At 50.3% G+C, this 24,848-nt stretch overlaps 1 protein-coding gene across 1 annotated transcript in view; it reads right to left on the minus strand.

Moving 5' to 3' along the window:
• Window positions 1-9,689: 9,689 nt before the first annotated feature.
• LOC108546457 (inactive tyrosine-protein kinase 7) overlaps window positions 9,690-24,848 on the minus strand; it is a 34,438-nt gene continuing 19,279 nt past the window's right edge. Inside the window, exons 2-8 of the mRNA XM_017898532.1 lie at window positions 15,845-15,968; window positions 14,985-15,418; window positions 14,600-14,896; window positions 13,918-14,484; window positions 13,551-13,826; window positions 13,268-13,450; window positions 9,690-13,176 (exon numbers count right to left, since the gene is read on the minus strand). Of these exons, the coding sequence (XP_017754021.1) occupies window positions 12,122-13,176; window positions 13,268-13,450; window positions 13,551-13,826; window positions 13,918-14,484; window positions 14,600-14,896; window positions 14,985-15,418; window positions 15,845-15,864 (2,832 nt within the window). The 5' untranslated portion in view covers window positions 15,865-15,968 and the 3' untranslated portion in view covers window positions 9,690-12,121. The remainder of the gene's footprint in view (window positions 13,177-13,267; window positions 13,451-13,550; window positions 13,827-13,917; window positions 14,485-14,599; window positions 14,897-14,984; window positions 15,419-15,844; window positions 15,969-24,848) is intronic.

The following is a 24,848-nucleotide window of genomic DNA, read 5'->3' on the forward strand; positions in this document are numbered from 1 at the left end:
AAAGAGTGTGGGAGAGGAAAAGCTAGAGAAGACAAGTGTGCGCGAAGAGAGGTGTCTGATGAGAAGGTTAACGAGAGAGAAAGAGACACGTAAGAGGGAGAAAGTTGGAAGGGAAAGAACGAAAGGTGCATAGGACTTGTATGTAAATAATACGCGTATATACAAAAATGGAGAAACAAATGACATATGTACGAGGGTGTTTAAGAGTTCTATGCGAGCTGCAAAATAGGAAAAGGCAGAAACGAGAATCAGTCCATCTAGAATCTGGGCCCGATGGTACACGTAGACGTCTATCTTAAAGTGCTTCTTATTTCAGTGTGTTTAGAAGTAACGCGTATGTGATATATACTATATGACGAGGTGTTTTCTAGGCGTTGAGAGAAAGAAGGAGAGAAAGAGAGAGCGCGAGCGAGAGAAAGAGAGAGAGAGAGAGAGAGAGAGAGAGAAAGGGTCAGGAGAGGTAAGAACCTCTTGGACGAGTTTCAAACGATAGACGCGATGGACGCGGACGGCGATGCACTCCACGATCCATTGTTCACGAGAATTTACCGCTGCGTTTACGTCGAACCCCCGGCGTCGCCTTTTCTCGAAAATCCTAAAAATCGTTCGATCCCATGCTTCTCCGTTCGTTACGTTCCTTTTCCGCGTTTTCTCCTGATCCTCGCGTATTTTATATATCTCGCGATATTTTGCCGTGAGCCAATTCCCGTGAACAATCGAGCCGAGAGTGTCGCGCCATTTTCATTCCCTTGGTTCTTCATTTTGTCGCTTTTGTTTCTCGCTTTTCTCTTCGTTCCCGTACCACCACGCACACAGTTACACCGATCACACACGGGACAACGGACTACTAGCACGTTTGTTACGGCGTTTTCTTATTACCGACGAGTTGTTACCGGTCAGCATCGCATACCGGTGCACGATTTTTCGATTGAGAAACGAAGGCCCGCCCGACACACACCCCCTAAACGGTAAGACTGACAAGATTCCCCGAACAGGCGGGCCCCTCGATCCCGTTCATCGTTCTTAGAGTACCGTTAGATCGGCATCGACGAACACGGTTTCCTTTGTCGACAGTACAAATTTTCATCGCGTTTCATACACGAGATAAGCTGGTCCCGTTTCGCGGGCAGGCGACGCCAGCGGGCCCCCCCGACGCTCCTCTCGCTTTCCTCGAGAGAACAAACGTTTTGAAAAATGAAACGGATATCAACGCAATGGCCTGCGATTCATCCACACGTTCCTGGCAAAAGACTGTCGTTTCCGTGCGTCCAAGAATCACGCGAGGAGGAGCACACCGGGAACGCGAGGCGTGCTGCGCGCGAAACGGCAGGTTGACGCGAGAAAAGGGACTCGATTTACACTCACACGCACATCCAGGTACACATACGAATACTCATATACAGACGTACACGTAAATACCAGGAACCGCGCGCATGTAGACGCAATAAGACGCGGATAGCCGCGCGTTTCGAAGCTGCCATTGTATTAACCGATCCGACACTTCTCGTCGTTGCAAAATATCTAATTGTACCTCCGGCGTAGGTAGCGTATTTTTAACGGCTTGTTTTCACTCGGGTCGGGGAGAAACGGACGTTTTCTAAGTTTGATACGATACTAAAAATCGAGTTCGCGTTTTAACCGATTAAGGTTCCACTGATAACCCTTAGTGATCCTTCGCGCGAATGGAAGACTCAGGCACGATACCAAAGATATTACTTATACTAGATCGTTGCAGACGACGATTAATCGTTAGAGGCGCACAAAAACGTGAAGAGGAGGAAGCGAAGAGAACGTTAGGGATTGCTGACCCCTCGCACAAAGTCGAACACACCGCGCACAGCGAATAGCCTCTCGGACCGGACTCGGACCGCGCAGCGGGGTAAACGCGACGGAACACGCGATGCACGCCGGCTTTCCGTCAAAGTTCCACTTTCCCGTCGCGTATATTTATATCGTTATTAACACGCGAACGCGATGCATAATTTCCCGCGAATGTAAAGCTACGTTAATGATTTTCTCGCGCGAGCCGAGACGTTGAAACGCATCGAAGATGGCGCGGAACCCGGGGGTAGCTTCGCACCCGCCGCGCTTCACCCCGCTGCGTGGCGACTCCATTTTGTTTTTCCCTTCTTTGCCCTTCTTTTGCCTCTCCTTTCGACGCGCTCGTTTCTCGTTTCTCGCGCCGATTTCTCTATCAACGATTTAGCGTTACTCGAGTCGCAACGATTACCTCTTCCGTTCGCTTCGTTGCCACGCGTTATGTGTTCATTGCGAGCCCACGAAACCGGACGTGTCGTCGTTCCGAAACGCCTCGCTCGAATCACCGTATTTCCCGTCGTTTGCATTTCGCGAAGAGAGAGGGGTGAAAGAAGGCGTCGACGATCGGCGTCGACGATCCGGCAATCGGGAGGACGCCGAGATCGCGATACGGGGGTGAAAAAGGGGGGGAAACGGTCGAATCGCCGTGTTGGAGTGAAGTAATGCGTGAAAGGATGCGAGAGGAGAGAGAGAGAGAGAGAGAGAGAGAGAGAGAGAGAAAGAATAAAAGAGAGAAACCGTTGCATCGTTCAGAGATATTTTTCGAGTGGAGGATATCGGGGGGTAGCAGCGTGTTGAAACGATAATAAAGAGGACGATGGCAGGGATAATTGAAGGCAGGGGAGAGAATGAGGGAGGGAGAGAAATCAGAATTTTATGATAATCTTAACGATATTATAATCGAACGTTGATACTTCTAATAAGAGTTAAAGGGTCAAAAATTAAAATAGGGAGGGAGACGTGTTAACAGAGATTCGTGTTAAACGTGTTCGAAAGAGCTCGCGCGTTCGTGTTGTTTATGCCAATAAGGAACGGATTCCATCCAAGTTACAAAAACAAAAGGGAGGATTAATTCGCGATACCTTTGCGTCGACGAATTCTTTTTTTTCTTCTCCTTTCTTCGTTTCTTTTTCCCATTCGGTTCCCCGTGGCTGACGTTCACGAAATTTCTTCGTTCTGAAACAGGAGAGAAGGAAAGTTAGACGGCGAAGAGGGGTGAGAAATCGCGGAGGGTATGCGAGTCACGAGAGAAGGGGAATTTGCGTGGATTTGCGTGGATTTGCGTTCGACGTTGGGGGACAAGGGGCGGCGGGGGGCGAGATGACTTGGTGCGTTATTTTATTTCGAACGATTAACGCGTAACGTTGGAGAATTTTCTTCGGGTTTGCGTTTCATTCCTTTCGTTTCGTTCCGTTCGAGTCTGCATATTTGTAAAAGGGAAAGCAAAGCTAACGAGATTTGGGACAGGAATGGAAGACGAGGTTAGGTTGGGCAGAGGGAAGAGAAGGAACGGAAGAATGCGCGTGTGCTTGATCGTGAAAAGTTTAGTCAGTTATTACGATTATAAATTGAGAAAAAAAAAAAATAAATTAGGTAGACATACGGGGCCTTCTCGTTTGAGAGGACGCGCACCCATTAGTTGATCGCAGCATGTATGAGACAAGAGTTTGACGATGAAAGCTTAGACATAAGTAGAGGATTAGCGAACGGTATATATATTATGGATACATACACGGTTATTAACGACTATTAATTTATCCGATCTGATTACTATATCGAGGATCTAGTGTTAATTCGAACATTTTAGACGTCATAGTTTTACATGATAGGCGAAGTTGTACGAATCGTAAGTGGCTCGGAGGGAGATTCGCGGTTGCGGGATAGGAGCCGAGGGATGAAATGAAGAAATACATTAGTACCTAACGTTATGAAATTTAACTACTAGCGTTGAGCCACTCGCAAAAGGGCCGCTGGGCCGCCCCGCGATCGTCGATCGATCCGCGTTACCGCGAGCGCGCGAATCGTTCGTCGACGGCCGGCGTCGACGTTTCTCGCCGATTATATACGCCGCGGCGCCGCGGAGCGTCGCGGGAAAATTGTTCACGCCCTTAGAAGAAACCGGTGGAATCGTGCGGCCGCGGGGTGACCAGTCGCCCTTTTCGTGCTTTGTAATTAAGTGAGAGACAAAAAAGTAGTACGAGATCGAGACAGCGTTGAAGAGTTAAAGTTAGAGGATGATAGAGAGACTAAAGAATGCGAGCGTGAGAGAGCGAGAGCGAGAGAGAGAGAGAGAGAGAGAGAGTGTGTGTGGACGAATGTCGAGAGAAAACGAGTACGCATATACACGTATACATAGTCTGCATATACACGATGAATCCTTCGTTTCGTTTCTCCTCTTCTGTTTCATTTTCGGTTTTTCCAAAGAGGAAGAGACAGAGCGAGAGCGAGAGAGAGAGAGAGAGAGAGTGAGAGATAGCGAAAGATGGAAGAGAGGAAACAGAGGGAGCGTGAGAGAGGATGAGAGAGTATGAGAACGAGAGCCCGGTTCCAAGGATGCCCCGAGTCGTGTCCCACCCCCACCCAACAACCCCCAGAAAAAGAATTGTAACGCGACACGGGCTCTCGTTTACACGCGTACTGGTACACGAGCGAGCACTAATTACCGCATGTAACGCTAATTAATAATTACCGATAATTACCAAGTAATAATCATACTGTTAACTAAAATAATAAACGCGATCGCGATACCAGAGGATTTTTAAAGGGCGAACAAGATGAACACTATAGTATTTATCAACGATAAAGTAACGAGAAACGTAACACGTATTTTGCTTCTTCCTAATACAGTGCCGTTTACGCTATTTTTTACTGTAACTAATAGAGAAATTCGGCCAAGGGTGTGACGCGCGGTATTTCTGGGGAGGGGGCGTGCGTGCGGCCACCCTTTCAACAAATATCCGCGAGATCGTGCGATTCGTCGAGGAAAGAGCAGGAGGGTGCGAAAGGAACCAGGGTGAAAGAGAATCCGGCATGAGAGTCGAGTTTCTATTAAGTCGACGTATTGTAAAAAAAAGAGGAGAAAAAGAAAAAAGAAGAAAACGAAAAAAAAGAGGGAGAAAAACGCCACTGTTAAACGCGTGACTCTGGCGCGCCATTGTCGTACGCGTGAACCGCGTGACACGCGAGCCGTTGTTGAATATGGGGAAAACGGGACCGATTAGTCCACGCGTCGAGGCCCTCTCTGTGTACGTCACTGCGATTCCTCGGGGCGTTTGTAAAAAGAAAGAAAAAAAAAAGAAAAAAGGAAAAAGTGAACGGTTAATTCGTAGAATCTCTGCCCACGTCCGCGTCGGGAACGCTCGGGCCGATCTCGCCGTCTCGATTAATCCGCCCGTTTCCCCCGGCCCCGATATTATCGCCCAGCAGTCGTCGTCAGCGCATTCGTCAACGCCTCGACAAGTTTCTGTTTTCTAGGCTGCATAGGTGTATCCATTGTCAATTACAACGGAATCAACGGCATAATTTTTCCAGTCGTTCTATCGCATGTTTTTCACGCTCCTCGTCTGTGAGCACACGCTACTATTCTTCCCGATTTCTTGAGATCACGCAGAGAGAAAGAGAGAGAGAAGAGAAACGGAGGAAAGGGAGAAAAAGCAAAAAAGAGAGGAAAAAAAAAAGAAGAAGAAAAGAGAGAAAACGGGCTACAAAAGGTGCGTCTAGAGGGGCAGAAACTTTCGAACTTTGTAAGAAGTAAGAGTTTTACTCGGTTAGGGGTGAGAAACGCTCGACTGTCGGGCTTTGCGTAATCCGAGTCGCCAGCGAATTTCGTAGACCAGAGTCACGAGATTTCGGGGTAAAAACGATAGGGGTGGGGGCCTTTGACGTTATTATCGCACGCTGATCGTGCGATTCGCAGTAATTTATTAGTGAGAACACCATTCGAAACTAATCCGGCGCGAGGCGGAGTGAATGGGTTGTGCGTGAGTGCGTTGTACGTTGCGAACGTGTGTGCTGATCACGGGGTGACAGAGAACGTGTGGAGAGAGTGCGGCGGGAGAGAGGGGGATGGGAAAATTTTCGGCGCAACGTTTCGATGGCGCGGGAAAAAAATTGCATTTGTTCACGCGGCTGCTTGGTACGGGCCTGGTCGCGGGCCCGTTCCCGCCCGGCAGTCGCGCCGATTTTAAAAGAGTACAGTACCGGGGGAATGAATAATAATTAATAATAATATTAATAATACTAATAATAACGATATTGCATTAATACCGAAGGTATATTATTGCCGATAATTATATTGTAACGACACGAGAATGATATTATATAATACTCTTTATAAACGCAGGAGATGATTATGTAACGCGGTGAAGTACTGAAGATTATAGAGCGAACCGTGAGCGACGACGAGAGAAAGAGAGAGTGAGAGAGCGCGCGCGAGATCGTGAGAATGAGTCGAGAGAATGAGCGGGAGAGACTGCGAGAGAGCCTGCGAGGGGTGGAAAGAGATCGGGAGCGACGCACGGAGAGGGAGTAAGAGAGCTAGAGGAAGAACGATAAGTAGTCTTTTTCGCAGTAGACTGACGGTAGAGACACGGCACGTCTAATATTAACGAAGAAAAAAAAAAAAAAATAATTAAAAACGTAAGGTAAAAAATATCATAACGCGAAAAAAGGTACAGTAGTGATTTACTATCGGCTGACACGTAGTGTGAATGCTGACATAGGAGAAGCATGCTGGCAACGAGTGCTTTTGTGGATCCCGAGGTGGATGGATTTCCGAAAGATTTGTTCGGGAAGAGCGACGCTACTCTTCGGCTCGCCCTCGCTGTCCTCCTCGCGCGGCGTCGCGACGGCGATTACGACGCATAATCGGCGAGAAAGAAAGAAAGAAAGGAAGGAATATCGTCCGTATCGACGAGGAAATGGCGAATGAAAAGGAAATCCCAAAGACGATCGTTGGCCGTTCTCGCGACGCTCGCTGCCTTCGTGACGAGGAGCGCCGCGACGCTAGCCGGACGGGGCTGAATGGGAGCGCGAGGGTAAAGGGGATTCGTTTCCATTACCGTATTGCGTCTGTTATGCCTGACATAGTTCGCTATCAAGGAAAAGAGGAGCGAAGGCATTCGTGGCGGAAGAAAAGCTCGGAGAAGCACGGTGGCGAGCTTTCGCGGAGCACGAAGGGTGGATCGGAGGCAGGGGAGGGATGGAGGGCGAGCCTAGAGCGAAAGATCGAGCAGGAAGAACGCGGAGGAACGAACGAAAAACGCGGAATATCGAGAGAGAGAGAGAGGGAGTGAACGAGAGAGAGCGAAAGGGAACGAGAGAACGAGAGAGCAAGAGGGTGGCGAGCAAGGGGGAGAAAATGAAGAGGAGCGATTGTAGATTCGGAAAGTCACTTAGCCAGCAGACTGCTGTTCATAGTGCCCTGTTATAGTGGGTTCCCTAGGCAGAGCGGCAGAGACGCGATTAAAAAGCGAAAACAAGAGAGGCGGACGAGAGGGAGAGGCAGAGGAGAACGAAGTTGTCGGGGAAAAATCGCGGCGGGGGGGGGGGGGGGGGGGGGACAGCCGCGATCGATTTCGGTGGAAGAGGAACCGCGATCGTAACAACGACTAACGTAGATTAATCGTGACGAACTCGCCGACGTCGCGATCGAGCTCCCTCCCCCGTGTCGTCGATCGATCGATCCTTGCCGATCGATCATCCGCGGATATTTTCGCGTTTCGCGGAAACGACCGATCGACGTTCGAACGCGATCGAGAGTCGGGACGCGCGCGGTTTGTCATTCGGCCGATCGAACGTCGATTCCGCGATCATCGATCGCTGGTACCTCGATCGATGTTCTCGAGGATGATATGGCGTCGTTACGATTGCGCGATGCTTATCACTCGCTCCCTGAGGGGATCGAGCGAAGCTGGATCGTGGTTTTCGACGATCGATCGATCGGCGTCTATCCGCGAATGATCGATCGCGAGGGGGGAGGGTGTGTTCGGATCGTCGAGTTTTGCACGAGTCTCTCTCGAGGCTGAAGACATACGACGGAAAGAAAGAAACGGATGCTTGGTAATAACGAGGTACTCCGCTCTCTGCCCACGGGACCCTGATCTATTTTTCAGAATACGCTATTGTGATTATTACTATATGATAACATTTAAAAAAAAAAAAAAAAAAACACTAAAATCACAAAAAACACCTTGTACTATTGTTTATTATACGATTCTGACGATGATTATTTATAATGTTAATAATCTATATTAACGATAATTACCGCATTATACCATTATTATATTTAGTACTATTTAGAGAGTGAGGCTGCTACTATATTAATGAATTAAGTACTAAGTAACGGATTAAGTAATTCATTAGACTTTATATATAAATATATAAATATTACTAAACATACTCTTCGCGTCAAACTGCGTTTATCGGTTTTCTCTTCGTATACACGTTGATTTCCTATACATATACGAAAAATATATATAAATATATAAATATAAATATTCATAAAGTATTTAATAATCACAGTACGACTGCCTCTGACTCGATTTTCTTTTCCGGGCGCTTGTTCAGTCGGCGTTACGAACGTTCTTTCGTTTCACCCATTTACATTCGACGACTACGTTATTTTATATATCGTAATAGACATAGACTGTACCACGAAATATTAAGTAAAAATAAATTTGATTAGGTAATACACCGGCGTACGTCTTTCTTCGTCCTTCCTCTCCGTTAAAGTGCAACGACGACGAATGCGTAGCCTGGGCCGGTATTGACCTGGCGAGGACGTGCACCGCCATTTGTTTTAACCCCGAACCGTGCCGCGGGTCATTCGAAAGTACCAGCGCTCGTTTCTGCTTAACACTGTCACGTTGGTCGTATATGATCGGCCACGGTTTCTCCTTTGACGCCACGATGGTCATTGGTGGCCGAAACGCTCATATGCTTTGAATAGCAAAAATACTCCCGTGACGTCCTGAGCGAAACGTGTGATTTCGGCGTGACAGTCGAAGGGTTAAACGCGATTTTCGTTCATGGCGACGCTGGCAATAAGGACGTAAAACAGTCCACCATTTAACTTGGGACGCCAGGGTTCTGGGGCCGCAACACTAAGCGATTATTTGTGATTCTCGGTCACAGGGACGCATTTAGGCGTCCTTCGGCCGTGACAGTTGTTTTCGTCGAACTTAGGCATATATGCGTTCCTCGACCCCGGTCGAATAGCTTCCCCAAAACGCATACATGTGCCGCCAAGGGTTAACCCTTTGCACTCGGCGACTTTTCGTTATAGGATATTAGTAATTCGAAGACTTTCTGCCATAAGGTCGACGATATTTTTAAAGCATATAAGAAATATAAGAAATCGTATGCAATTTAAGACGTAGGATTATTTTACTCCGATATTCCGCGCATCGTTGGGTAATTGTAAATTTGATATATTAATTAACATCCATCTTTAGAATTTGATTAAATGGCGACTGAGTCAATCTCTCTTTTTCAGCGGCGTTAGGAACGCGACAGTTCAGTTCCTTGCCAGGCCTCGCCGCCATATCAGTTTATACAAAATATATATTCTCTTAGTTGAAACTAACAGAATTTAATTTTCTCCCTTTCTCTTCTTTCCTATAACTCCTACACTACCCTAACCTTCGATCCCGCAGGATCTCGAAGAATCTCGGGGAAATAAAAGAGGGCAGGGTGTTCCATTTTTATTCACCTTTATTTAATCGTAGCACATACTATTTCAAAGATTCATAAGTACGATGTAGATAAAAAAGTACAAATATTTACAAAATACTGTAAAAAAGAAATCGATTACAAAACGCCTAGGGATATGAAAGTTCGTGTAAAAATTGGATCTTGAGTTTGTTGCTCGCTTACGCTTTTCTCACCGTGTATGACTAGACATTAGACGTAATAAATTGCTTCGTTAAAAATCACTGGCGCAGCGTGTGTGTTTCGTGTGTGTCGGTGCGTCGGACGCGCGCGGACCCCTCGTCTCGCGAAGTCGCGCGGAATCGGCCGAGAAGCGGCGCGAGCGATGGCTGCGACAGCTCGCGAATCGCTAAACGGCGTTAACGACCACTTGCGCTGGCAAGAAATTCACAGTCCATTGTTTCAATTGCCCGATGACGCGTGTACCACGCTGGCTGGCGATTCCGCGACAAAGGCATTACGACGTGCGTGGCACGTCTTTCCAGCGCGAGTGGTTGAAACGAGATTCGAGGGTCTAGGTCCCCCCGATCGAACGAGGGACCAGACGAGGGTCGTCACGGTCCCGGAAAATTCGGTCAGCGAATGATACGAGCGGTTAGATCCTTGTTAGATCCTTGACAGGTCGACTAATTGGCCTTGCAACGATTACGAACCGCCAGTCAAGTTGCTGCAAGGTATGTTCCTAACGTACTTTACATTACAAGAATATTTCTTGGCGTATACTGCGAACATTTAGGAAGCATTTCAAGATTCAGGCCGGACCTTTGCAAGCGCACTCGCTAGAACCCCCGCTCGTCGATCGATCCCTCGAGATCTCTCGAGACGAGCGTTCGACGAGGACGTTTCGTTCGAAGCGCCCTTGCAAAATCGTGATTTGCGTAGGCACGCGGACAGGGGTGTCCCTCTTCCCCACGATACCTTCGATGCGACGAGGGTGCATTAAATTAGGGAATGGTCGTATTCGCTATGATTATGAGAACCTTTAACGTTACGGATATTACTCATTGGCAGTGTTTATCTTACTGTCTCGTACATCTAGATGCGTATATGATACATTATATATTTTATATGCGCGTACGTGTGCAGAGCCGAGGAATAATTCGAATACCGATCTTCTCTCGCGAGCTCGCGATCTTCGACGTCCCGACGTGGCGCGTCGCGACGCGACAGCTCTGTACGTGTACGTATACGCGGCGGCTATGATAGTCGTCGTGGTAGCACATCCGAAATAGCGCGTGCCTAGCACGATCGTATCGAGTATTGCGAATCGTAACCCTCTATAATCCTACTGCGTTTAATTCTTGCAAGACTAAAAATTTGCTCGCGGTTCTCTCTCTACCCTTGGCGAGTCATCGCCGGAAACCAAACGCCACGGGGGCGACAACAGCCTTTTCCTCGATAGTTGCATCTGCGAAACGAAAGGAGAAGGGAACGAAACGAAAGGGAACGGCTTCGTTGTACAAATTTCCTGATATGGACGCAGTCGACGTGTCCAGCCGCAAGGACGATCCGTCTCCTAAGGGGCGAGAGTTCGGTCGATGAAAGGCCATAATGAGAGATTCCTAGTCTATACTCCCTCGAGTGCAAAAATAGGCTCTGAGATGGTACTCGATGCAGAATTTCTACGTGACCGGGTAAATTCGTCTCGTTTTCTCGTCTTCGTCGACCTATTTCCTAACGTGAACAAGCGCAAGGAGTGTGTGTTCCCTCGGAAAGAAAGGAGAAACAATGAGAACGGTAGCGTCGCGATCCCTCGGAGGTGTCTATCGATGAGAAGAGAAATGAAAAACTCGAATCTCGCGATTGTACTTAACGAACAAACTTACGCTTACACCCACGGTATATACAAGGCCGTTTGCTTTTATCCTCTTCGAGTCGACATCGAGTAAAATCGCTCCTGGCTTCTTTCCCTCTCTCTCCCTAATCGCGTGGCGCGCGCGCGCGCGCGGGGTGGGCCCGCGATCGCGATTATTCGGGGCACCGAGTCGGATATCGCAGCAACGACCGAGAGCAGCACGGAAAGCTCGGATCGCGCGACTCACACCGCGTAGGCACCCCCATATATATCATCGGATTTATATATAATATTTATACGTGTGTGAGACGCAAGTGTACGCTATAAATAATCCTTAAGCCTTAGACCTTAACGGGATACAAAGTGTGTAAACGTGAATTAGGCGGGATATAAAAATCGTCGATCGTTCGATATTGATATGGTCATGATACTTTCTTAACGATGCATTCACACTGTAGCTTGCGATTTCTGCCGTAACGACGATATAGCGTATCTTACGAATATTCGATGTGCGGTGATTGATATACCTATCGTTACACTGATATTGAATACTAAATATTGCGTTAGTCGTATAATATTGTAGCGTGTACTGGATCGTACGTATCCTTACTTAATCCGACGTTAGCAGTCATTGGAGCGGATCCTTCTGTGAGAAATAAATTATATTCTTACGGATCTAATGGACGCGACAGAATACCGCGACACGGGTAATCATCGCGGGATCGCGCCGGGGTTCTCGCGATCGTTACCCCTATCGCGGTATCTCCGATTTAGAGCCTCGTGGCGTTGCCGATTAATCTAGAGACAACTGTCGACGACAATTTCACCTATTTTCGAGACCACCTCGTCGAAGGTCGGTCTCTCTCGCGGATCGTTGGCCCAGCATTGAGCTTGGAGCTCCTGCAGAGCGGGCGGCGCGGCTTTGTGCGGCTTCCACGCCAGTGTTTGAGTTTTCAGCGCGGCCAACACGGACTCGTCGTTCATCTTGTTGAACGGCAACTCGCCCTGGTGGAACATCTCCCACACGAGGCAGGAGAACGAGTACACGTCGCTCTTGGTCGAATATTCGTCCTCGTAGACCGCCTCGTACGGCAACCATCTAAGGGGGATCACCTGGTTTCGGTGTTTCGTGTACTCCTGCTGATACGGTTCTTTGGTCATGCACGGCAGCGAGATCTTGATCGTCAGGTTACTCGCGATCAGACAGTTTCGGGCGGCGATGTCTTTGTGTACCAGACGATTGTCCGCGAGGTGCTTCAACCCTTTCGCCGCCTGATTGGACAGCGAGAGGATCTGCGCGACCGACAGCTGTGGCGCTCGCGGGGGTTTCGACTCGTGCGTAGGGCTGGTGTTGCTGTCCTTTCGCGAGGCGATCAGGAACTGCTTCAGATCGCCCCAGTCGGTATACTCGAGTATCATGTAGTCCGGTTCTTCCTCGCGGCACAGACCGATCAGTTTCACCACGTTCTCGTGGTTCAGCTTGTGCAAAAGGTCCAGGTGACGCTTGAACTCTTGCAGCGCCATCTCGTCTTTCGTGTTGATCAGGCTCTTCACCATCACCACGCTCTCCTTGTCGCCGTCCACTTGGTACTTGGTGGAGTAAACCTCCCCGAATTCGCCGCGGCCCAGAGGCTTCAGGTCTTTCAAGTTGCTACGCGACACGGCGATCTTGTCGTAGTTCGACTTGGACTTTTTCGACTGGTTGCTGCTCTGACTCTGAGCGGTGTCCGCGCCGTCGCTCTTGTTGTGCGAATCGCGGTTCTCCTTTCTCTTGCTGGTCGAGTTCATCTTGCTGTTGCTCGTCTCTTTCAGCTCGGTCTGCTCCTCCTGCACCTCTCCGTTCTCCAGTTTCTCTGCGCGATCGAAATTATTCGCGGATTATTCGCGGCTACAACGGCGCCAGGTCCGCAACGCTTTCGCGCAGCGATCGGAGAAGATAGATACCTTCTGTCTGCTCGTGGAGATACTGCTTCCTGCGATTACGACGATAACGATAGTACGTCATGAGAACCACCGTCAGCACCATGTACGCCGCGGCCGCGCCCAAAGTGATCATAACCGTCTTCGTCATCAGCGGTCCGTCGTTCGGCACTTCCGCGTCCATGTCGAATCTGTACGAGTCACCGGCTGCGAACAAATGGTACCCCGTCTTCGCTTAACGAACCCCTGCTTTCCCTCGCTGAAAATTCTAACTCCAAGACGGAAAACGCACTGCGAATAAACTTACGTTTCACGTTCAACTGAACTTCCTCCCTCTTCAACCCGCCGCTGTTGCCCGCCGTGCACCCGTACTTTCCCTCGTCGCCCAGGTACACCTCCTTTATGTACAAACTGCCATTACCGAGCACCTCGAAGCGGGAATTGTTGAGATTATTCATCCGAGAGTCTCGGTCCCACTGTATGGTCGGTTTAGGGTCGCCCTCGGCCGCGCAGTGCAACATCACCGGGTAACCCTCGATCGCCTCAGTCGGATTCTGCGGCTGTATGGTGAACTTTGGGGCGACTGTAACGAACGACACGACTGTATCACGGTACAGGGGAGACCTAGCCTACCTGTAACGTTCGCCAGACTCGGCGAGAGAAATCGCACTTACTGACTACGTCGATACTGATCGTGTGGTTGATCGATCCCTGCGCGTTGCTGGCTACACACGTGTAGCGACCCTTGTCTTCCTCGAGAACCCCATTGAAGTGAAGAGTTCCATTGATATCTTGCACATGCTTCGGGAATTCCTCGCCTGCCCCCTCCTTGATCCACTTCACAGTCGGATTAGTGGCACCCTGAGACTTGCACGGCACTTTGGCCGTCGAGCCGAGCTCCAGTCGCTTGTCCACCGGTTGCGGGGAGAACTTGAGCTTCTCCTCGACCGTGAGGCTGGCCTGTTCCGAAAATATCGACGGGAAGCCCTTCGTGGATATCTCGCACGTGTAGCTGCCCTTGTCGGACAGGTCGGCGCTCCTCAAGTGCAGGGTCACGTTGCCGTAGCGATCGGTTACTCGATGTCTCGTCGGGCCGCCGGTCTCTTTCAGAGGCTCCCCGTCTTTCAGCCAGCGAACGTGGGTGACCGGCGGGTCCATGCCGAAGTAGGAGCACGTCATCGTCACGGAGTCTCCCTCCATTACGCTCTGACTCTCCGGCGAGCTTATCAGCATCGGCGGGGCTGAAAAGACGCGTGTGAAGCGGACGTCGCGTGAACACGGGGAAGAAAGGGAGAGAAGGAGCAGCGAAGAGGAAGAGAAGCGCTCGAGAGATAACGCGATGCGTCGTAGACTTACTGGAAATCACCACTCGGGCGTATATATCGCTCTTCCCGGCCATATTCTCCGCGATGCAAGTGTAATTGCCGTCGTCCTCGCCTTTGCGAGCCTTGGCAACGATCAGGGTGTTATCCTGAACGCGCACGGGGCCAGAGTCGCTTATGATGTGTCCCGTGGGGTCCTCCCAATAGACTTCCGGCGGTGGCAGGCCAGCGGGTTCCAAACAGCTGACCTGCAACTCCTGATCCTCGCCTACCACGGCCACTTGGTTCGGTAGCAGGGGCTCGAACGAGGCAGCCGAGAGATTCATCAAATCTGCGACACACGACATATGTCCTCTGATGAAGCAAGCTTCTAGAGAACATCGGCTTCAGACGGACCAGTGTTGAAAAGCAACGCTTACAGGCTATCTGAAGATCGACGGTGTAACTGATGGTACTCTCGCCTCGGTTGCCGTGGCAAGAGTAGAATCCTTGATCCCTGTGCTCGGCGGAGTGTATGATCAGCGTGCCGTTGTCCAAGACGGTCCTCTCGTCGTCGGTTTCCAGCGGGCCGATATCCTTGAAGAACCACTGAACGGAATCGGCGTCCTCGAAGACGCAGTGTAGAACGGCCGGCTCTCCGCGTTTCGCGATCAGATTCCTGGGAACGACCTTTATCGTGGCGGTGTCGTTGCCCGAGACCACCAGGGGCAAGCTCTCCATTTTCGGGGAGGATCCTGCATCGTTCCTCGCCAGGCAGCTGTACATACCGCTGTCCTCGGGCACCGCGCGGTGTACGTGCAGCTTCTTCTTCTTGATCTCGATCCGATCGCTTCCCACCATCGCTTCGTGATTTCTACGGGAGAGAAAACGGAAAAAAGAAAAAAAAATTATTCGTGTCTCTCGAGCGTGGAAAGGCCGGAGCGCGAAAGAGGCGTCTGGAGCGATGGATTTTCCATCGATAGAGGCGCGCGGGCGCGAGCTACCGCGAGCTTCGACGCGACGTCGACGAGAGAAGGGTTGCAAACTCGCGAGGGCGAGGCGAAAGGTGAAAAGCGCAGGCTAGCGAGGGACGGAGAGAGGGCGAAGGAAAATGTCGCTTGATAATTCAAGGGTAGTTACGTAAACGACGGGTGTCAGTTACGCGACGCGAGATTGAAGTTAGTCGAGAGAGGCTAGAGGGGTGCGACTCGCCCTCGGAGTCGCGCGGCTTTTCCGGAATTATCGGGCCCGGGGTTGTTTCACGGTGCACGGGTAAATAGCAGCAAGTTATGTAACGAACCTGAACCACTCGTATTTCATGTCTCCAGAGCCGTCGACGTGACATCGAAGTTCAATTTCGCCTCCCACGCGGATCGCGGTGGGTAACTTAGGTTGCTGCAGCTGCACGCTCGCCTCGCTGATCCCTGAAACAGAAATTCCAACGGATCGATCAGCCCACCGCCGTCTTGCGAATAATTTAACGACCTCCCGCTGTCGCGCTTTCCTACGCATGCAAATTTCATTCGATATCGGTAAATACTTTCAGAGGGTGAATCGTGCCCGTCGCAGCTCGCGAGTCTCTCTCTCTCGCGTACGTTCCCTTTCGCACGAGAGGAGACAGCAACAACGGGAGGCAAAGCGACTGGTAGCGAAAGCCACGCGGTAAATAGCGGTGGGCCGTAAGAGCGACAGCCAGTTCGTGGATCGAGAAGAATCATTTTCAAGAGCAAGGTCGTTTGCCGAGTACAAAAAGCGACGTCGAGGAGAAGAGGGTAGAGGATGGTATCGAGTAAGTCCGCCGACCCTTTCCTCGAACAGAGAGAAGATAAAGAAAGAGAGAAAAAGGGAAGCGAAAAAGAAACGGTCGAAACGGGAAAGGCGGCTCTCGGTGGTTCGTGAATCCTTAAAACGCGAGTGAAGTTATTTGCCGACGTCTTTCGACAAAGTCTGGGTAAATTAAGAAAAAAGGAGGACGCCCCGAAGCGTTTGTTCCGCGCAAACCAGAGGACATCGCCGAAAGTCGACGTCGAGGGAACTAACTCCTTTCTTCTTCGTCCACCATTCGGTCTGTACTTTTTTCGCCGGTAACCCGCGAGTCCTTCTGGTAGCCGGCGTCGTCTGGACGAGTCCTGTCGCGGATGCAGGACGAATCGAACGCGAGAACGGGCAAAAAGAAAGGCACGGCCCGAGGCGAAAGAAGGGGGGAAAAAACGAGGAGAGGGCGGGGAAGGAAGGCAGGAAGAAGAAAGAAGAGGGACAGATGGCTTCGACGGGGATGTTTTATTTGATTCGATTAAATCCGTGGACTCGGTGCGGTGGTTTCGCCGGTAGGTTACACACGCGCTCTCAGACCGTCGTTCCGATAGAGCAAAAAGGAACGAGAACGGAATCGACCTGACATTCCCAGAGAGCAACTCTTCCACCCCATGCCTGCTTCTTCTTCTTCTTCTTCCACCTCCCCCTCCTTCTCCTTCTCTGTCCTTCGTCTCCTTCTTCGCCTCTCGTCCACGGTTGGCAATTGCTTTCCCTCCCATTGTCCTACGCGGCTGCTCTTTCTCCGTTCCGGAATTCCGCACGGTTCCATAATCGCGCTTTCCACCGCGTTCTTCGTAGATAGGATTCCCGCCAGTCGGCGCTGCAATCGAATCGCCCCGTTTTCGTATTCCCGGCCACGTTCTTATTCCGCCGACCCGTTCCGACGACCAGCGCCAGTTTCGCCGGATATTTCGCGCGACTTATGCCACGCACGCGTCATCCGGTGACGATAGGGGCAGCCTGGAGATATTCCGGGTTGAACCAGGATATACAACCGCAGAGGAGAGGGGCAGCAGATTGGTAAAGCAAAGACCGCAGGGACAGGTAACCTGTTAACGAAAGGGGGGCAACGACGAGTTGATCCCGGGGAGTACCAGGGAGGAAACTCGAGACAGATATCTGGGGGTAACTTACGGACAGTTTACCGGAGACCGTCAGAGCGATAAGGCTTCCTCCGTTAATTTAACTCGTTACCCTTCGTCCGCGATCGATCGTCGTCCTCGTCCGACTTGCGGCCGGAAACCGTAATTTCTAGCTTCCGCTTCCGATACTCGAACGCCGGCGCTTAACCGGTCCCCGTTCTCCTCGAGCGTAACTCTCCGCTCTGGAAACGCTCGGATCGATCGAAGCGATAGCCTCGCGATCGTCGCGGCCACGATTCTCGTCGTCGGATTATCAGCATCGCGACGCGGTTGCATTCCGCGATACGTCGCGTCCCAGTCGCTCGTCCGTCATCGATCCACGCGGTGCATTACAAGATTATCATTCCCGATCGGGGAATCTCGGCACGCTGGGAAGGAGCTCAAAGACGAGAGCGCGCGCGAGTCATTAGCGAATCGCTGCGCTGCTCCTTAATTTTCCCGCGCACCCTTTGATTCCCGGGCGCACGGCGGCCTATCCGGGGACCGGGTTCTCCTGGTTCGACGCATCGATTCAAAGGGAAACGCGACAACCGGCTAGGGTAGAAGCGATCCGCGAGTTCCCGAAAAAAGTGGCGGGAACAGGAATTTACTCCGCATGGATGCCTGGTTAGCCGTGAAATGGAGACGACTACTCGGCGCGCGCTCCGCGCATCCCCGAGGTGGCATTATTAACAGCCGACTGAGCCCGCGCAGCCTGTCCAATCCTTTTACTTTTACCCACGACGATGCCTCTCTGCTCGTCGACGCTTTTTTTATCGCGTCGAAGTCGAGCCGAGCCGAGACGAGACGAGACGAGACGCGTCGAGAGGCCAGCTTTTCTACAGTTTCTCGGGGCTGATTACTTTGCGAATTAATCCCTTCCGCCAATGCGCGCGGTTTTTCCGATCTCTTTCTCCGCCGTCTTACTCCGCGCGCGCGCGCGTGCGAAATCGGCTCGTGCTCCGGTTTAATAACGAAGCATCGCGATCGGGTATTTAAACCGCGGCTGAACGTCCGGAGCGGAGGGCGAAGCGGTCGCAGGGTGCCGCGGTAGAGGCCTAGCCACCCCTTTCTACCTCTCGGCGATGGTCCACGTGGCGTTGCTCGGCTCGTTCCTTCGCCCCTTTCGGCGGCGTACAGGGCCCTGGGTACGCGAGCGGATTAAAGGGCCGCGTTAAAATGCCCGCGCGCTCTTCTCCGGCATTGAGTCCATTAAGGAGCATTAATCTCGAGGAGTTATCCTCGAGGAGGAAGATATTCGAGGGCTGCCGCCCGTCGTCGGCGCACAATGCGACAATAAAGAGCGACAAGGCTCGGAAGGAAGAAGGAAAAATCGCGAAGGGATGACCATGACGGCGACAGAGGGAAAGTGGGAGAGAGGAGAGGCCCGGAGAAGATGGTCGGTGAAGGAGGACGCGAGGGAGGGACGGAGGGGCATAAGGAGGGCTCGTTTGTAATCGCGAAACTCACTTTACGTCTCTGAGGTCTCCACGAGATTTTTCTCCACCACTCGACTGGATTCTCTCTCTCTCTCTTTCTCTCTTTCTCTCTTCGCCGCGACGTTGATCTCTGTCGGTATTACGGGCTTTACCCCCGTGTCCTCCTCGAGCGCCGCTCCGCTCAGGCCGGCTCTCTCTCCACTACTCGGAAAGCCGTGTTTAAATGCACAAACGAAGCGAGAGATCAAAGGCACCGCCGGGAGCGCGCGCGCTAAGTGAGAGCAAGAGAAGAAAAGACGAAGAAAAGGAAAGCGGGAGCGAGCGCGGACCGGGAAGAAAGGCGAAGGGCAGCGGTCGCCGGAGGAGGAACGGAGAGAGCGTGAGAGGAGGAGAGAGGATCGGGAGGGAGAGCAACGTTTATTATTATCATCGCGTACACCGACAACGTCCAACCGCGCCCCACCTTTGCCGGCGTTCCCTGTCGCTTCTCCGGCATCCACCACACAGTCGAGATTAACTTTCGTGTAAACACCGAGGAAGACGCGCGTGCGTGGCGAGCTGACTCCTGCAGCCACAGCCCGTTCGCGGAGCAGCCGACCTCTGCAACCTTGGATCGAAGGATGACCCTGAAATCTTCCACCCTTTCCTCCGGCCGCGCGCACGCCGCTGCTTCCTTTCTCACGGAATTCCCATTTTCTCACCGGCACCAGCGCCGCTCGCGAATTTTCTCCGAACACACACACACAGTGTGGTACTTTGCCCGATTCCTCTTCCTCTCTTAAGGCTTCGTGTACGCCGCGGTGCATGCGCGCCAGGATAGCGAGGAAAATAATTAAAAATTAAAGGAGGCCGCCGTTCGTGGAATAAAACCGGGGCCACTAACGCCCTAACGAGCAGACTGGCATGGTCGGTCGGATGTAAGGCGATATTTCTTTTTCCGAGGGGGAGATCAGCTACGGATCGAGAACACGTCGACAGATGCGTGTAATCTTTCGGGGGAGTCGAACGCGTTACGACACGGACCACCCAGACAGGGCACAGTAGTCTCGCTCGAGCTGTGGCCAGACTTCGCCAAATTACCGCAAACGCGACGCGCGTTCGTCCCACCGCGTCGGATAGAGATCTCCTTTGATAGACGACGCGCGACGAGCAGCGTGAACATTTCGATTTCGCGTTCCAGCCTTCTCCTCCGCTTTTTCTTCCGGAACGTGACTCGATAAACGGCCAACATTCCCAAGAGTACAGTCATACCTCGCATTTGTATTCGTTTAATTAATCCTGGAATTAGCGTCCCCATACCGCGAAGCATATACAACACTACGCGGCAAAATCATAGCGCGCTGTATAATTTTCAGTGCTTTCGAGTAACTATCTCGGCTATTGGGATTATGGGTTTCATGATAACGGGCGAGTTGCAAACCCTGTGTTATTCCGAATTAATCGAAATGAAATCAACCAAAGACGAATATTTTGAAAGCTAATGAAATCCTCGTTCCCCGGAACTCTCCCGAAAAATCACGACCCGATGAGGAAGAAGAGGAAGAATCTTGGCGAAATTTTAAATGAGGAATTTGGAAATTATTTATTAGGGTCATGGGTTTGTAATTATAAAATAATTAGGTTAGATACAATTCTTTTATTCCTCAAAGAGGGTGGTGGAATCTAGCTTCGAGAATTTCTCTAGAACTGAACGATTCGAGTTATCAAGAGGGTAATTTAGGCGATGCAATTCGCCTAATATTCCCCAATTCTCGTCTAATATTTATATAAACATTCGTTCTCAAACTTTGGGTCTTATAAATTATTTATTCGTACCTTCTCTTTTCAACATCGACTTTTCAAAAGAAATCGTTTGATTGTAAATCTAATTTGATTTTACAGGGGATTTTACAGGTTGGTACTATGGAAAGAAGTTGATAAAAATTTTGAAGAAAAATAACTAGCTTTAGAGTATTTTTGTAAAAATAGTAAAAATCGAAGCTTTTTATTTATTTCATGAACCTATAATAGCGAGAAGCTTTTACTTCCAGATTCGGATTCATGGCATGAAAATATACAAGCCTCTCCATTTTCAAAAAATAAAATCTCGCTGATCTGTCGCGTTGCTACCCGTGTTATCATTTTGTCGCGGCCATTTTTCACGTATGTAACTCGAGAAGCATTGAAAACTGCAGTCCGTGCTATCATTTTGTCGCGTATACATATGGGACTAGTTGCGTATGCGTGTACACGCGACACATGTCCACGAAACAAACATAGATGGCGTTGTAAGCGGCGAGACAAGCCGAGAGGACGCGTATAAATCGGGGTACAACTGTACCTGCCAAGATAGGATCCCAACTTTTTGGTTTATTAATAGGTACGTTCGTTAAGCAGTCTCTTTCATTAAGGAGATCGGACGATGTAGCTTTCGGAAGCGTGAGTGAATCCAAATCGCATAGAAATCCCGCCACTGTGCGTATATACGTCTGCTGCTCGTGTACCTTATTAAAGAGTACTCGACTCGAATGGCAAGATATCCTGGAGCACCTGCCTGCAATTAGACGCTGTTCCGAGTTAAGCATCGTTCGCAAAGATTCGCGAGAATTCGCGTGCTTCCGGCCCCCGCGAGTATCCCAAGAGTCCAAGGCTATTTTCCGCTAACAAACAACCCCTCGACGAATTATCGAGGACCACGATCACTCGCCTGATCGGGCAGTGTGGCCATACACTGCTGGAAATCCACGGTGAAAATTTCCGAGAGGTCTCTGCTCGTTTCACGCCTCGTGTCACTGGCGCAAAAGGCAATCGATCGCTCGAGAAGCTTCTCCCAGGTGGTAATACCTCGCCGAGACGTGGACAACTTTGCACGGCCGGTAATGAAACCCGGGATATCGAAAAATTTTTTCGCGTTCGAGGCGGAAAAAGCGGAGATGGGAGGCGACGTAAGAGCATTAAATCTCGGTTAAAAAGTTAAAAAGGCGAGAAGAAAGTCGATAATGCGGGGACGTTAGGCTCGAGGGAAGATTAAACCGCGTATCACGCGATGAAACGCGATACGCGCAGCCATAAGTGTATGCGCAATGTTGATCGCGGAAATTAGCGAAGGCCGATCCCCGTCACGGATTATAGCAGTCGATTAACGATCCTATTAGCAGAGAGGCAGCTTTGATTTTGATTTGCCACGAACCGGGGTCAGCCGGCGTTCCTTCCTAATGGAGCGTTCCACGAGAATCGGACGAAAGCCGTTCGCACGCTCGATTTCCGTCTTGCAAAGCGCGGGCAGCCGGCGCGGAAAGGGAGGCTTCGTCAAAGCGCAGAGGAAAACCGGCAGAAAAGTCGAGAGAGCAACCGGCAAAAGTGATCGTTCCTCGATACACACGATACAGGCGATAGACGAAGCGACGTGCACAGCGAATTGCGAGTTCCTTACAAGGAGAGTGCAGCAAGTCCTTTCGGTCATGGATTTAGCTGAAACTTGGCAGGTTTGTAAATTTCGTCGTGCAGTTCGAGAAAACGTATCACTATAAGGGCAACTGCTAAAGCTTTACAGATTTCTTCCGAACAGGTATCCATAGTTACCAAGTACCGTGGTGACCAAATGGCGACATTCGAAAATCCCTACACTGGTGGGGCCCGGGGTTCGAATCCCGTTCGTAATTAACCCTTTGCACTCGACGATTTTTTCACTACGGAAGAATAGAGAATCATAGACGATACTTTTTTGAGCAGTAAGTAAAGAATTGTATAATAATAGAATTTTAGAATTATTTGATTTCGATACCTCGCGTACTGTTACATTACGTTAAATTTGGTATATTAATTAATATCGATTTTCCAAATTTTATGAAATGGTGACTGATGGTCACCTCTCGAGTGCAAAGGGTTAATAGTTGTTTTCTTTTCAATCCACTTTTATTTTGCATTAATTTTTCACCCATATTCCGTTTTCGGTGCGTCAAACCGTTAGCTCAGACTCGAATTCCTTCGATAAAGGAATGAACGTATTTATATTTTATTCCTGTTCGCTGAAGACGATAAAATGTCCCGTTTTCGGCATCCTGCGATATGAAAATAATCGATCATCTATTCGATCAGATGCCAAGTACTTTCAGCTAGAAAACTGCGGACAGCATGGACGTCTTTAATAGTTCCGTGGGATAATTTACGAGCGCGCTGTATCTCTAGCGATACACGCGGTTCTAAAGGCGAATAGCAGGCAAATAACGATTTCCTTCAAAGGAGTTCCGCTTCGGAGAGAAAGCGAGCGTTTCGCGAATCCTCTGTTTTCGTTGAAAAAGCCGAACGTATCGACGCTGAGACAATGGTTTACGAGTTGGAGGGTTCGAACGGGTACGAGGCCCGAGGCGGTTGAAAAACAGCCGCGGAAACAAACGGCAGAAGTGGCTTTTCTTCGGCGAAAAGGAAAAAAGAGGGGAAAAAGGAGGAAACCGGGGGAAAAATTCGTAAAGCGATCGCGCCGGAGCCGATATTGAACCTCGTGCCGCTGTGAGCGTAGACGATCGAAATAATGGATTCGACGGAATCGGGTTGAAGGCAACTGCTGGCGGCCTTTTTCCTTTTAAAACCGCACCGTTATTAAACTTTTAATATACGCGTAACAGCGAGCAGACTGGCCACGTGAAAAATATCATCGCTGGATACCGACCAATCGGTCCGCTTTTTGCCTCCCATAAATACTTAATCAATAGCCAACGAACCGAAATTATTCCCTTTCCTGTACGCGGTTTTTCCCATCGAACAAGCAACACGGGCGGAGGGAGCAAAACGGGGAGGGGGGAATGCCGCGAGACGAAACGCCTTCGAATCGTAAATACCCGCGGACAATTTACTACTGCTACTCGAATAGCATCGAAAGCGCAGAAATGATGGCGAGTTTGCGCGAGGGCAATTTAGCGACATTAATTCTCAGACACTCGTGCCTCCGGCATGGGCTTTTTGTCTCGCGGCAACGGAAAAGAAGAATCCTCGAGCTCGAGGTGAAGCGTCAGCCTCGAAAAGTGGCATTCAAAGGGAATTTCTTTTCGTTGTTTCCCGTACTTTCGTTGTTTCGTTTACATACGCCGTGGACGCAACGCGCCGTGAAAACGAGCCCTTTAACAGGAGCACCGAGGAATGCGTCGCGCAACGGATTTTAACGAGACTTTGTAAACACGTGGAGAAACCGGGGGGGTAAATGAGGGAAAGAACATTGGAAGGATGTCTGCCCGTTTACTCCGGGTTAAAAAATGGCACCGAGGGGAAGGGGGGATTAAGTCGAAATTCCGATCCGAGGGTTATCGAATGGGCCCGACGTCGGGTTATCGCCACGAGCGTCCAAGCAGACCGTGCGGCGCCGCGAGCTTGCGAGACGAGCGTTCGAAATCTATATAAAAGGGGACGAGCCACGAAAGCTTCGAAGACCATGCTTCCGCCATTCTTTACCATTCTTTCGCGATTTCGCAGGTCACGGTCTGTTCCTCCGGTGCGCGAGTCTTTGTTCCCACGCTGCACGGTCATCGCTGCTGCTCGAAGGGCGAAGAGGGCGTCCATGGTCTGAAACGGTCGCACGTGGAACCGTTGGCGACGAACGCGACACGACCACTCGAATTAAAATTTTCCAGGGATCCGCGTAAACGAGAGGGAGAGAAAGGGCCTGCGTAACAACGGACCGCGACAAAAGGAGAGTAGAGCTGAAAACTCGGGACGGCGCGGGATAAAAACGAAATAATTTTCCTCGTTGAATTGAAACGATTCCCGCGAAAGGGGCATCGCCCGGGGAGCTAAAAGCGTCCCGTTTCAAATCTAATATCCCTTGAAAAGACAAAGCACTCCCCTTGGAGATCGTTTACGTACATTGTAAACCGAAAAGGACATGAAAGAATGCCGCCAAAGGGGTGACGGACGGCAGCCGGGAGAGAAACGGAGAAAGAGAGCGAGAGCGAGACGG

Source organism: Eufriesea mexicana, unplaced genomic scaffold (genome assembly GCF_001483705.2).
Source record: "Eufriesea mexicana isolate 0111107269 unplaced genomic scaffold, ASM148370v2 scaffold654, whole genome shotgun sequence".
NCBI classification, from domain to species: Eukaryota; Metazoa; Arthropoda; class Insecta; order Hymenoptera; family Apidae; genus Eufriesea; species Eufriesea mexicana.